The sequence below is a fragment of the Wolffia australiana genome, chromosome 8 (genome assembly GCF_029677425.1).
Source record: "Wolffia australiana isolate 7733 chromosome 8, ASM2967742v1".
Lineage (NCBI taxonomy): Eukaryota > Viridiplantae > Streptophyta > Magnoliopsida > Alismatales > Araceae > Wolffia > Wolffia australiana.
The window spans coordinates 9,319,230-9,332,678 of record NC_135842.1 but is presented as its reverse complement, the minus strand read 5'-3'; the positions used below and the strand labels follow the sequence as shown (position 1 = coordinate 9,332,678).

General features: G+C 36.4%; 1 protein-coding gene across 3 annotated transcripts; it reads right to left on the bottom strand.

Moving 5' to 3' along the window:
- Positions 1-7,516: 7,516 nt before the first annotated feature.
- On the bottom strand, positions 7,517-12,308 carry LOC144706973 (glycerol-3-phosphate dehydrogenase [NAD(+)] 2, chloroplastic-like). Of its 3 annotated transcripts, none has more exons than XR_013582358.1 (11): positions 11,921-12,308; positions 11,715-11,851; positions 11,484-11,589; positions 11,151-11,352; positions 10,890-10,977; positions 10,152-10,299; positions 9,718-9,867; positions 9,503-9,652; positions 9,034-9,094; positions 8,848-8,896; positions 7,517-8,048 (listed from the first exon to the last, which is right to left on the bottom strand). XR_013582358.1 is itself a non-coding variant. In XM_078580077.1 (10 exons), the coding sequence occupies exons 1-9, from the start codon at positions 12,272-12,274 to the stop codon at positions 9,080-9,082; spliced, it is 1,350 nt and encodes a 449-aa protein (XP_078436203.1). In that variant the 5' UTR covers positions 12,275-12,308; the 3' UTR covers positions 7,517-8,048; positions 9,034-9,079. The 3 variants fall into 3 exon arrangements, 1 of the variants encoding a protein (XP_078436203.1); XR_013582357.1 differs by lacking the exon at positions 8,848-8,896 and having other exon boundaries at positions 7,517-7,795; positions 7,943-8,048; XM_078580077.1 differs by lacking the exon at positions 8,848-8,896.
- Positions 12,309-13,449: the final 1,141 nt, after the last annotated feature.

Sequence of the window (13,449 nt, the reverse complement as noted above, 5' to 3'; positions counted from 1 at the left end):
TAGTATTTTGGACATCGAAAGATAGAGTTGAGTTTCAAGATCTTGTAAGAACTTCTCATAAAGTATGAATAAGGGATGGCCATGAATAAAATTCAACTAAGTCAGAATTTTTCATGTGTATCTTCTTGTCTTCATTTCTCCTTTTGACTCCCCTCCACGCTTGATGCTATTGAAATGATGTCATGATGATATGAGATTAATAATGGAGAGCATTGAAACTAAGGATGAGGTTGAACATGCCATGGATCATGTGTATACATCTATAGGCTAAACACATGACTTATTCAATGTGTCGCTCAAAGAACTATAAAATTGTGGATCCAATCTGTGCCAAAGTGATTTCATCATTGGGTTTTTGACGATATATTATGATTCCATAATTTAATTATTTCGTCATGTGAATCATCTAAGTTTTACCTCAAGCACACCCTGACACAGAAAACCAAATCATGACCTCAGCTTGCTATGGAGGCATCATAATGCTCTTCATATTATCAAAAGATCTCTCGCTAGCCTCTAAAAATGGTCAGAAAAATTGAAGATATCTTACATTACTTTTAACCTTCCAAAAAATAAATATTATGTAAAAAATAAATTTTAATTATTGTTACAAGTCACGTATGAGCATGGATAGAAATTGATGATTTACTGAGATTGTGTCCTTGGTCTTTCATTTTCTGTAATGAAGTACTTGGCCATGGTTGTGGATTTATTATAAAAATAGTTTTTTGATGATTTCCCAATGCGTCACACCAAAATTGGATGATACATAACCATCCACTAAGTCATTATAGGGTGTCACATGAATAGGGGAGCATACATACATTGTAACTAATGTTGGATAAGTTCCATGAAAGATTTAGTAAACTCTCGTGTACCTTCTATAACATACTGTGTATCTTGGTACCCACACATTGGGGGCTCAACCTATCAATTGAGTTAAACAAATCCATGATTAATTAGTATATATGTTAAATATTACTAACTAAATTAACTTAGACCATAAAGGGTTATTGGGATCATAGAGTCATTAACTATATTGGTTCATGGTCTTAGAGGGTCACACATGCAAGATTAATAATATATCAGATGATGTATTATTAAAAGTTATTATGTGCAAGGGCTTATGAAAAATTATGTTATAGAAGGACCCAGAGTCCTAGCTGATACACACCCATGTGGATTTGTTTGTATGTAACACCATCATTATCTCTTCTCCTTGAGCGCTATCTTCTCCCAGTGCGAATAAAATAATTGGAAGATCCTTTTAAATTTCTATCTGACTTGATTGAGAAGGAGATGAGGTCTGACATGCCAAGGAATCATTTTGATGCAAGGTATCTACATGGTTTGGGAAGACTCATTTGAGGAACCAAATGGTAAAGTATTTGACTTTATGCAAAGTGATTGTATCCTCAAAGTGTTAAGTTTCAGTTTTACAGGTTTTATTAATTTTGTTTTTCTGTCATCGAAGAAATATGGTCTCAAATGTCAATCATGGATGAAGCAAACATGAACTTCACACATTGTTCTTATTGTGCACCTTCAAATTCTTTATGCTGCCATAAAAGACTCTTAGTCACCAAAATTTCACGTATCATTTACCATTGGTTATATCTAATTATTGTTGACATCATTGTTTTATGTAGTTTTCATCAAATGATGAAAGACCAAAGATTTCACGATTTTACATTTAACATATGATCTTTTTATAAGTGGATTGAATGGCCAAGACTAAAATATGGATTTTAAAAGTTTAGCCTGGGGTGGTCTAGGGTCTTCCTGATGTTGGGTTTTGTGCGTTGGTTCACCATGAAAACATGGTTTGCATGGATGCGGAAGCATGTAATCAATCTTCAAAACAATACCTGCCCACTTTGAGATCATTCTGTACCCATTCATGTGCCCGGCTTCTATAAGTATTCACGTGATCAGGTTGTCCTTGGATCTCCACTTATTCTCCAACTCTCCTTGAAAACATTCTCCTTGGTTAAGTGGAGATGAGGGCATAGTGGAGAAAGGAGGGCTCTCAATTCTGGCTGGCCTAGGTGTTTGAAATGACTGTCCCTTACCTATCTATATTTTACTTCAATTTTTATCAAAAAATCCCATAAAGTAAAATTCATTCACCAATGCCCCTATGATCTTATGTGTGTGATCCTCTAGGCCCATGCATAATTCTTCTTAATAACTTTAGTGGCCCAATAATAATTATTGGTCAAATTTATTCATTAAGTATATCAACATATAGATTAATTAACTTGGGATCGATTTAACCCAATCAATATGTTAAGTTTCCAATCTGTGGGGTGCCAAGCTACACCTCGTGCTCTTGAAGATACCGAATAGTATTTGATCTCTCTCATGAAACCTTTACTATCATTGGTTACCGTATATGTATGGTTGATTCCCAAACCCTAATCCATCATTCAATTAGTACTGATGCCTAATGGGGATCATTAAAGAACGCCTTCTCCAATATTCTCAATTCCCTGGTCAGGGATTTGACGCGTCATCTTAATTAAGTTAATCTCCCCTTATACCAAGGGTGGATCATCCTATCGTAACCATTCAACCACCTACGTGAGCTTCTTACCATATCCGAGATATGACTTGTTTGAATCCCATGATTAGTGGCCAATAAGTCATAGTCAAAACATAGTCTTCTATCCTTAAGATGTCCTTGGTGTCTCAGGTCAACGGTTTACTAATATAACTTTGACATGAATCAACCTGATAAGAGTTTAGGTATAATACCATTTAGGGATTCTTTAGATCAATTAAATGAACTCTTTCTCCAAAGAGCACCCACTAATTGCCCTTAGTGTCGCCACACTAATAGTCATAGGATCACATATACTTATTGTATAATTTATATAAGTTAGCGTTATTCCATATGGATAATTCAATGTCCATCTCGACTATCCATCGAATAGGAATATTTAAAATACATGTTGAAAGACTAGTGATCACTATATTATGATATAATCATAATTCTCTATGCCATTGCATGTATTCATGGACTTCATTAAAAACATCATACTGAAATAATAATGAATATAATATTTTATTCAATGAACTTAAATAAACATGGGTATGTGATTTGGCTTGACGGCCACATAATATCCATCACTCAACTTCTTCCTTATTTTATTAACCTATTATTAATTTCGTCTCTTGGTCTGGGGCCTGGACTGTCCCAACTTGAAACCACATAATATTTTATATCCTAGACAATTGAAATATTCTCTAGTGTAAACCGTATTCATTCATAATAAGGTAATATAAGCTTGCACGAATAACCCCTTAAGGGACATAATATGCTTTAGAGGACAATACACATGACAAAATGGTTCCTAATAGGTTGTTTGTTCCTGTTGGGTTCTACAAGCATATAAATGGATGAAAAATCACAATATTCCATAGCAAAAGACTTAAACAGAGTCGAACAAGATCATTAAAATATTAAATGAATTACCTCGGCACGAAAGCATCCATAATTCCTTTGATCCTCGAACGATTCACGTAGAGCTTCTCATGTGTGCAGCCTATAGAAGTATCCACGCAGTCCGTGGCATGTCGAATCTTCTCCTTCTCGTTGATGAGCTTCGTCATATCTCAATCGTCGTCAATACACTATCCCTATCCCATCGAGACTAGAGAGGAGGTGTGGGAGAAAACAGAAGAAGGAGAAGGCCCTTGAACAATTCTAGCCCAAATGAATTTTGTGTAAGGCCTTCCCCTATTTATACTAAGTGGGGATTTTTCATAAAAACTCTCATATACTTAAGTGTATCTTCTGGCATCCAAAAGACCATTTGTATGTGACCCTCTAGGCCCATGTATTATTCTATTCAAAAACTCGAGCAACCCAATAACCTTTATTGGACTTCTAAATTAATGAACAATATCATTTTATAGATTAATTAATGTCATATCATTTTAACCCAATCGATAGGTTGAGTCTCCGACAAGTGCCATGTGTATCGACTCACTCATGAAACCTGTTCGTCATCAGTTATCGTGTATGTATAGTCCCTCATCCACTTGATGCTTCTAGGATGACTTAGGTTATGATTTACTTTTAAACCCTTATCGATCATCTGAATTAGTATTGATGCGTTTGAAAATCATCGGAGACCTCTTCTTTGATATTTCAGTGCCTTGCCCAATGACTTGATTGCATCATCATCCTTGAGTTGTCACCTATTATACCACGGGTTGATGATCCCATCTTGACCACTCAATTGTTTTCCTGAACTTTATTGATGTACCCTAACTAAGACTATTTAGAATCAAATGATTAGGGACACATAAGTCACAGTCAAAGTATTAATGTCCATCCATAAGAATTCTTTGGTGTCTCAGGTCTAAGGACCACTTACACAACTGTGATCTGAATCAACCTGATTGATATTTTTATATAATACCATTCAGGGATTTTTACGGATCAATTCAGTGAACCCTTTCCACTAAAGAACACCCACTATCTATGGTTAGTGTCTCCAAACTAATGGCTACGCATTCACTCATACTCATCATATAAGTGAGGCTAGATAGTGCTATTCTATTTGGATACTTTGATGTCCTTCTCAAGTATGCTTCGAATAGGAGTACTTAGAACACATGCTTAAAGACTAATGATCTCCATATTACGATTTCATCATAATTCACTAAGTTAGATCATGTATTCATGGACTTCATTATAAGCATCACACATGCACTATAATAAATATGTTCTATTAATGAACATGGATCGACATATGGAATGTGTGATTGGCTTTCCAGTCATATATATTTCTGTAAGGTTCACCTTGCAATGCAGGTGGCTAGCTTCTTGCTCATTTATGCTTGTCCCTATGCCATGCCATTTCAGTATTTATCCTCTAGACCTTCAAAACTAGTCTTATGTTAAGAGATTGCTGAGTCCTCCATTTTTTACGTTAATTTTTTTTGAATCAGCCATCTTTTAAGAGCTCACTTGATGTGGTATGAGTAATTATTATCAAAGAGCTCTATACTTTTCTTCCTTCTTCACGTCTGCCCAAATCTCAAGAAAAGTGAAAATGACATTTTCAGCCAGACTGGAAGCTAGAGTTGCCTAACCACTAATCTTGAAGGAAGATGCAAAAATACCACCTCCCTTATTGCACCCATCCTAAGCATTGCACCACACCTAGGACAACCAAATGCTACATGCTTAAGCCCACTCTATGGAGTAAAGTATGACCACCCTCTATTTGTTCTCCTTTTTCTAGTGTTTGCCTTCGGATTGATGTGGTTTCTATTTTTTCATCCTTAAAAATATTAGTCTTCAATAACTGGTTTATGTGCTTGGCCAAACCTATGCTTAAACTTGTTCTAGGTTTTGGTGAATTCCCCACCTTTTATCTTTTTACTATTGAGTCCTTTTCGGAAAAGTTTTTTTCAAGTCAATAGTCAACATTTATAAAATTATATCAGACCTCTTAATATGAATCACTCCTAGTTTAAAAAATATTTAGTGAAATGAAAAAATTACTTCTCTTCAGATAATATATGAAACCAAATGTCCTCACAAATTTTAGTGAGAAAGGCAGGTTCAAATATCTCCCAATGAAGATCACTCTCTCACAATGGGTTCTCCTTCATATAGAGAATACAAGCTAACCTTCCTCATATTAAAAATTTAAAAGGTAAAAGTTTCTATACTCTATAGGACAAAATTTTTAAATGTGTACCAAGAAAAGAAATAAGGTAGACAAGGATTGATTCGATAATGAATAGATACATGTAAAATGGGATGTGGTAAGGTAGCAAGAAATGTGGTAAGGAGAAGGCAAGGTGAAAGGTCGGGAGAGAAATGAGATACATTATATATATAAGAATTTTATTTGAATAAATTTATGAAAAGGGAGAAACAATAATAATAAGGAAAGGAATAAGAAGAAGAAAAAAACTTGAGAAATTGAAAAGTCAGATGTAATTAAATTTATAAGGAAAATGGGTGAAATAGTGTCAATAGGTTTGTGCAATGGACATGCAAGCAAACTGGATGGGAAAATGGATACTTAATTTTAAATGTAAACGTGGATCAATGATAAGAAAGGAGGGTAAGGCAAGGTACGATTTTTTAGATTTTTCAAATGTGGTTTCAGGCGGTAATTTTGTGCTTTGGGACTTGAAATAACTTCTTTCCAAAATGGAGATTCCTATTAATAAGGATCCTAGACACACAAGCAGGATTTAGTTAAATATAGACGAGGGTGTCCAATCAAATTACTCGATCACTCCATTCGATGCCTAAAGTATTTCAACCCTTTGATTTTCTCTTGGTAGTGGACCTCATGTTCATATCATCTAAAGATGACTTTGATCCTCCACAACGAACCTAAATTCTCTACATATGCCTATGAAATAAATGGTAATTGGATCTCTAGAGTGGGGTTGTTATGATCACTTGAATTCATGAAGTGCTTTTCTCCCCCTAACTTAGGTTAATGCATGCATTTAGAATTTAGAATTTATTTAAGACCTGAAATGACTCATCCCAATTACTTTATGCATGTTCCTCAACACGTGAGAAATAAATAAATAAATTTAGGACATAAATAATTGATAACAGAGGGGTAGCTCTAGTTCTTCATTTATCTTTCTTGTGGAACTGTAGGTGTCTTATTAATTTCATCCTTTTGCTCAAAATGGTCAAACTTTCAGGGATTATTCTGTGAGGAATAAATAAAAAAAATAATTAGAGTAAATAAAAGAGGGGGAAACCAAACAAACATCCTTAAATAAACAAGATTCTGGAATTGGGAAGAAATAATGGATAACTAAATTTTAATTTTAGATTAGGGTATGTTGGGATTAATTACGAGAAAAATGAATCAATAGGATTAAAGATGTATTATGAGATGGTGAATGGCCATGCGAAGAAACTTGTATTTCATAATTGGTTTAGATATATCAAACTCCAAGACCTTGATTAGTATAATACTCTTCTTGGAGCAAGAAACATAATATATTTCATTTAAACACAAAACCCACTTAAGAGAAAGGTTCTCGATTTATAAGGGATGACCATGCCATGATATTTGTAGGACCTAGAAATCCTGCAAGCTCGGAAAGGTTGATGAACCAGAAACTGGGGTTGAATAACATTGTTTAAGACTTATGAATCATGGAATAACATTTATTATTTCCTCTTGATGATGGAGCAAGTATTGAATTAGTGAAATTTAAATTTAATTTTCTATTTTGTATGATTTTTTTATATGTTTTAAGGAATTAAATCTAATTCATTAAAATGAGCTAGTAAAAATCAATTAAAAAAATACTAAATTGATGAGAAAATGATTTTCATAATTAACCTAATTTAGTCAAAATGCAAAAGGATTTTAATGAATTTTCATATTATAAATTACTAGCTAATTCTAAATAAATGCCATAGTCCGATAGCGTTAGGGAACTGTTTGATGGTGTTGGTGTGAATAGAGTGAGAGGATGAACTTGAACATCATGGATTGTGGAGGAGATGGCTGCAGTATCCACTGACAATTTGTATAGCAAGTGATGGGGATTTTACAGTCACCTGTGGCGATAGAGATGGAGGGATTTACACGCAAACGGGCGGCAGAGTTAGATGTGGCATGTGTAATTATGAAAACCCCGGTAATTAATGAAAATAACCTAAGGAAAAAAGATGAAGATCTGTGTCCAAAAAGACAAAGATGACACTGATCTTTTCATCACATATCCAGCAGACGGAGTGTTTTTTTTCTTCATGTGTCTTGATCGGATCATCGGCCCTTCGATCCTTTGCCCTCGTGAGCCAAAGCAAACAAGGTTTTGAATTAGACAAACACATGAATAAATGTAAACAGAAACAGATTCCAAGGGTACATTTTTTGAACTGGATAGTTCTGATATGCTGGTCAGATAGAGGAATTAAAGAAAGAACTACCATGAAAATTCAGTTTCAAACTCCAAAATTGTCACATATCTTCACTTGAAGTTAGAGCAATCCCAGCCATCCAATTTTCTCTCTCCTTGATTCATGTGGTATATTGCTATCATGGCACAACATTTTAGGAAGACAGCAAAAAGTCAAAAAACTCCTTAAATGCATTAAAATAAAAATAAAAATTATATGGTGTGGCTTATAAAATTATTTTATTTATGAATTTTATATCAATTAATTCCATAAAAATATCAAAACTAAAGAAAACAAAATTTTATTCTAAAAACATGATAAACGTCTTTAAAGTATTTACATAAATCCAATAATAAACTTTTCTGACTCAAAAATTATTTTCTTTATGTAGTCAATGTCAGAAAATTCCATGCAATACTAGATAGTTATATAAAATAGAAATAATAAAACCATACAGATATTTAAGTAAATCTAAAAATATATTTTCCGACATATCAGATATTTTAGTTATGAAACTATTTACAAAAATTCAATTAAAATACCATAAAATTGATAAAAATCTGAACTTCATTCTAAAATTTTAATCTAAGCAACATGCATTTATGATTATATCTTATCTTTCTCATGTAATTTCATTCACATACCTACAACAACGAACTTATTCTAATTTTCTGTAATGAATTGAGTCATGTGGGGTTGAATGTTTGTTTTGGAGTGATATGTTCTGTTCATCCACGACTATGTTTCATGTGTTAACTGATGTATCATCTTAATCCTTCTCAAGCGAAATATGTCATCATAATAGGCAGTCACTACCTACTTGTCCTCTCACCACTTCATATTATGATTCTGACCAAATGATGGCATCTATGGGACATTGAATTTGAAATTTGATATGCTCAAAATGGTTAAGTGTCAAAAATTGACAATCTCACCTTTTAACTATATCTCGATAGGACTTAAAACTGCTCGAAGTGGCCAAAACTATTGAACACAGAGATCATAACTCAGAATAAAAATGTCAAGTCTTAAACGCTTGAATTGATCGTCATCAAATAAATAGGTTATTTTAATGAAAAACTTTAATGAGAACAAGTTTTTAATCAAACGAATTCACATACGTGGAGGATATGGCACGATATCCAACTCTGGTTCATTCTGGAGTATTTACACCTCTTCGACCTTCAACAGGAAAATACAATGAAATTAGCCACCATAACAATCAATATCAGTAAATTACAACCATGGATATTAGAAGTTCCTTCTAACTTCTAACTTCTTTTTATTCTTTTAGAAAAAATAGAATAAAAAGTCAACCTGAATGAAGATGAATCAAGAAGGCATGTGCGAAAGTCAATATGTACTACTTAGCAGCTCAAGGAGCTAAAAGTACTGAAAATCTATTTTCGAGCAATGGGATTCCTTCTAGGGTTTGCATTCTTATGTAATGTACTAATTCGTTTTTAAATGTAATGTACTAACAAAACAAGATTACTACCGGATTTCCCCTTCTCCACAAATGCAGACACACTACTTGATGTTAGTGTTCATTTAACTTAATATAAAAAATAAATACAAAATATTACAAACCTGAGGGAGGTTCATTAGCTCCAAAACAGCTTTCTTTGGCGTCAACTCATTGTCAATTATACGCGCAACAGCTGTCAAGACAGGCATCTTCACATTGTACTTCTGAGCCAATGCAATTACGGCACCCGCTGTCGAGACACCTTCAGCAACCTAGGAATAAAGTTCTTTAATAACACGTAAAAGAAAATGAAAAAAAATGATTTTAATTCATCAACCTGCTTCATTGAACTCAGTATATCCTCAAGTCTCTCTCCAGATCCCAGACGAACCCCCAGTGTTCTATTTCTTGAAAGATTGACAAAACACGTGAGCATGATGTCGCCAGACCCAGACAAACCAGTTAGTGTCGCCGTCTTTGCACCCATCTTAAAACCAAAACCAAGGGCAGATCAGTTGCACGCTATGATGTACATCTGGGCGTTTCATAATCAAAAAGAAAAAAGAAGTTCATGATATCGGTTACAAGTAGGGGTATTCTTGTCATTTCTCTTTCTTTGGATTCACATCCCTATTTAAGGAAACCATCAGGTGTTAGTTGAGTCTGGTTTTGTTCAATTTTTTATACCATCTTCTTCATCAGTATCAAAGAAACGTATTCTGCCGTTGAAAACATGATAGAAAATGAATTTTCATATTAGGTTAGGATTACCTTAGTCGACAGCCACCTTATCTCCGAGCAACCCTGAGAAACAAGAGCAGCCATGCAGTTGTTTCCGAGATTCATCCCCTCCACAATGCCCGCTGCTATTGCAAGCACATTCTTTAAAGCACCAGCGATTTCAACTCCTGTTACATCGCTGAAGAACAAGATTCTCAAGGTCACACAACAGTAAGCATAAAATCCATGACATACAGTTAGATTGTGAGCCAAACATGTTGAAAACTTATTCCCAGTAAATCCACATCAGAGCTTAACAGTAACGTATTAATACAGGAAATAGCAACAGGAGGTCCTCTCAACGGCAACTCTACTAATTGGAGTCATGGCAATCGGCCTACTAAAATATTCGTTTCTTTGGACAACTTCATTGTCAACATCACTGACCCTCTTTGACATTGACGCTGTCTAATTCTACAGTACTTGACAATGACCATGGCAGAAGATGATGATGAGATATCACAGACAGTTGAAACCATCTGTCAGCCATCAACCTAGTAAGATTTTATTTTAAAAAATAGTCAACCCGGCAAAACTTTGCGCATGGTCTGGCTGACGATGATAAAAACTTTCTTAAAGTATGGACGATTGACGGTGAGGACAACATCATCTTATGCTGTTGATGATGTCATCAGCAAACCATCAACCAAACTTAGATGTCCCACATCAACATCGCATCGTCTAGATGCAAAACAAGTGCGGAAAACAAACAATGCACACGTTTCCCACCTCGAGGAACTGATCCTTAGATTTTGAGAAGCTAAAAGCTGCTGAGCAGCACTCGCCATTTTCTTGTCCTTCGATGCCACGACCATTGCTGAAAAGAGGTAATGCAGGAATAAGAACAGCACCGAACCATGTAAAAAATGAAACAAAGGGAGCTAAGTAGAGAGTTACAGGAGAAATTGACTATATAACACTAAATTCGGTGTAGCAAGAAATATTCATCGTTGAAATTGTGATGAATCTGTAGATTGGCACTGGTCAAACCTGTGGGTAACTTTTTCATGATCTCCAGAGCAAATGACGGTCCAGATAACACAATAAATGGCTGACGAGGGTTTCCCAACGATTGTGGAATAATTTGTGACATCGTCCTCAAAGTATTGAGTTCCAGGCCCTTACTAAGTGATATGAACGGTAGGTTTGGGTCCACATGCTTAGAAATTCCTTCAAGGAACAATGAGCTATACTGCCATAGAAAAAAGTAGGTTACAAAGAAATCATTGGAGAATAATTGGAAAAAAGATTACCCATTGGTAGATAATTTTATTTTTCTGATCTTTAAACCCTCAAAAACGCAAGAAAAAAGGTCTTGCTCACCTGCACTGGTACTGCGTGTAAGCAAAAATCAGCACCCGAGAGCGCAATTTGTGGGTCGGTCGTCGCAACAACATTTTCGGGCAGCTTATACTCAGGAAAATACTTGCTGTTGATTTAAGAAAAATTCAATTCAGCACAGTACCGATGATTTCTCTCAGAAATTACTGTAATCGAAGAACACAAACTTTGTAAAAAACAAAACAGTATCCCATCGATTGAAGTATCTCTTACCAGTTGAAATGCGTTTCATTGATAGATTTGCAGACATCAGGATCCCGGAGAAGCATGCTTACTTCCATCTCAGCCTTGTTTCTCGCGACGTGAGCCGCCATTGCTGTTCCGAAAGAACCTCCTCCAAGAACTACAACCTAACCCCGGGGAAACAATCACATCAGAAAAAAAACTAGAAATCACTCAGAATTAGAGATTAAAACCACCTTCTTGGTGCGTTCCAGGACGTCGGATTTAGCCCTAGAACGCCAAGAGCGGGACCAACGGACCAGCTTCTCCCAAGCAATTCGCACCGCGCGCCGTCGATCCTTCCCGCCTTCTTTACCGACGATACTAGTCTTGCTCAGCTCGCGATAATCGTCATCTACGGTAAGCCCTAGATCGACGTCTCCGGCAGCGCACGGGCAAGAAATTTCTCGAGGAAACTCGAGATGAGATCGAGATTGGATCTTCACGGTGAGGATGAACGCGAGATTTCCTTTCGAACGGGGCGAGAAGAGTCTTCTGCGCTGCGCGGGGACGAAGAACGGCCCTTGCAGCCATGGCTCGATCGCCACCATTCTCGCACTGTTGAGGATGACTGAGGAAGAAGACGACCAGGAGAGAGATTGAACGTTTCCCGCGCTGCCGTGGCTCGCCAATCGTCGGATTTCGTACGGCGTCTCTGCGCCGTCCGATCGAGATGGGCTATCCGGTCGCGGATTGGGCCCGTCTGACAAGGGATCGGCACGTGCGGATGACGATGAGGATGACGTTGACGTTGACGGAAGACGGAAATCACTGCGACGGATGACGACGATGGAAATTCTTCATCGTCATCAACATCGTTCGCCTCCTCTCCCTGAAATTCGTCATCGTCATCAAGGTCCTTCGCCTCCTGTCCCTAAAATTCGTCCTCTTCATCAACGTCATTCGCCTCCTGTCCCTAAAATTCGTCATCGTCATCAAAGTCATTCGCCTCCTGTCCCTAAAATTCGTCATCGTCATCAAAGTCATTCGCCTCCTGTCCCTAAAATTCGTCATCGTCATCAAAGTCATTCGCCTCCTGTCCCTAATATTCTTCATTGACGTCAACATGCATCCACATCATCGTCAACGTCATTTGACTGCTGTCCCTAAAATTTGTCATCCTCATCAACATGCATATACAGTATCCTCAACGTCATTCATTTGCTGAATCCCTAAAATTTGTCATCGTCATCAACATGCGTCTACATCGTTGTCACTATAGTTTGCCTTCTTAGTCCCCAACGTTCGTCATCGTCATCTGTTTTTCTATTCGTCATCGTTGTTGACAATCATCTACACTATAGCATCGTCGTCCACATGCTAATGTTCGCTCATATGATATGGCTCATATAAAATTTACGATACTGGGTCTAGAACACGGACCGATATCTGACATACACCATGTACAGGATATCGGGACGGGTATCATAGGAGTCAGGACTTGGTGGATGCCAGTAGGGGTATCCAGTTGTCCAGATATCGGTTCAAGAAATGGAAAAAAATATAAGTAGGAAACAATATAACTTTTGTAAAAGAAAAAGATACTGAAAAATAAAAGTAGGAAAAGTATGTATCCGTCCCAACATCGTCATCCGATATTCATGTCTACATAGACTACAGATGCTGCCTATTCTAAAATAAAATACATATTCTAAACTTGTCCTTCGACGTCGATGACGGTGTCGTCTTCATCATCGAAGAAGTCATTTCCGTCGTCGTTGACGTC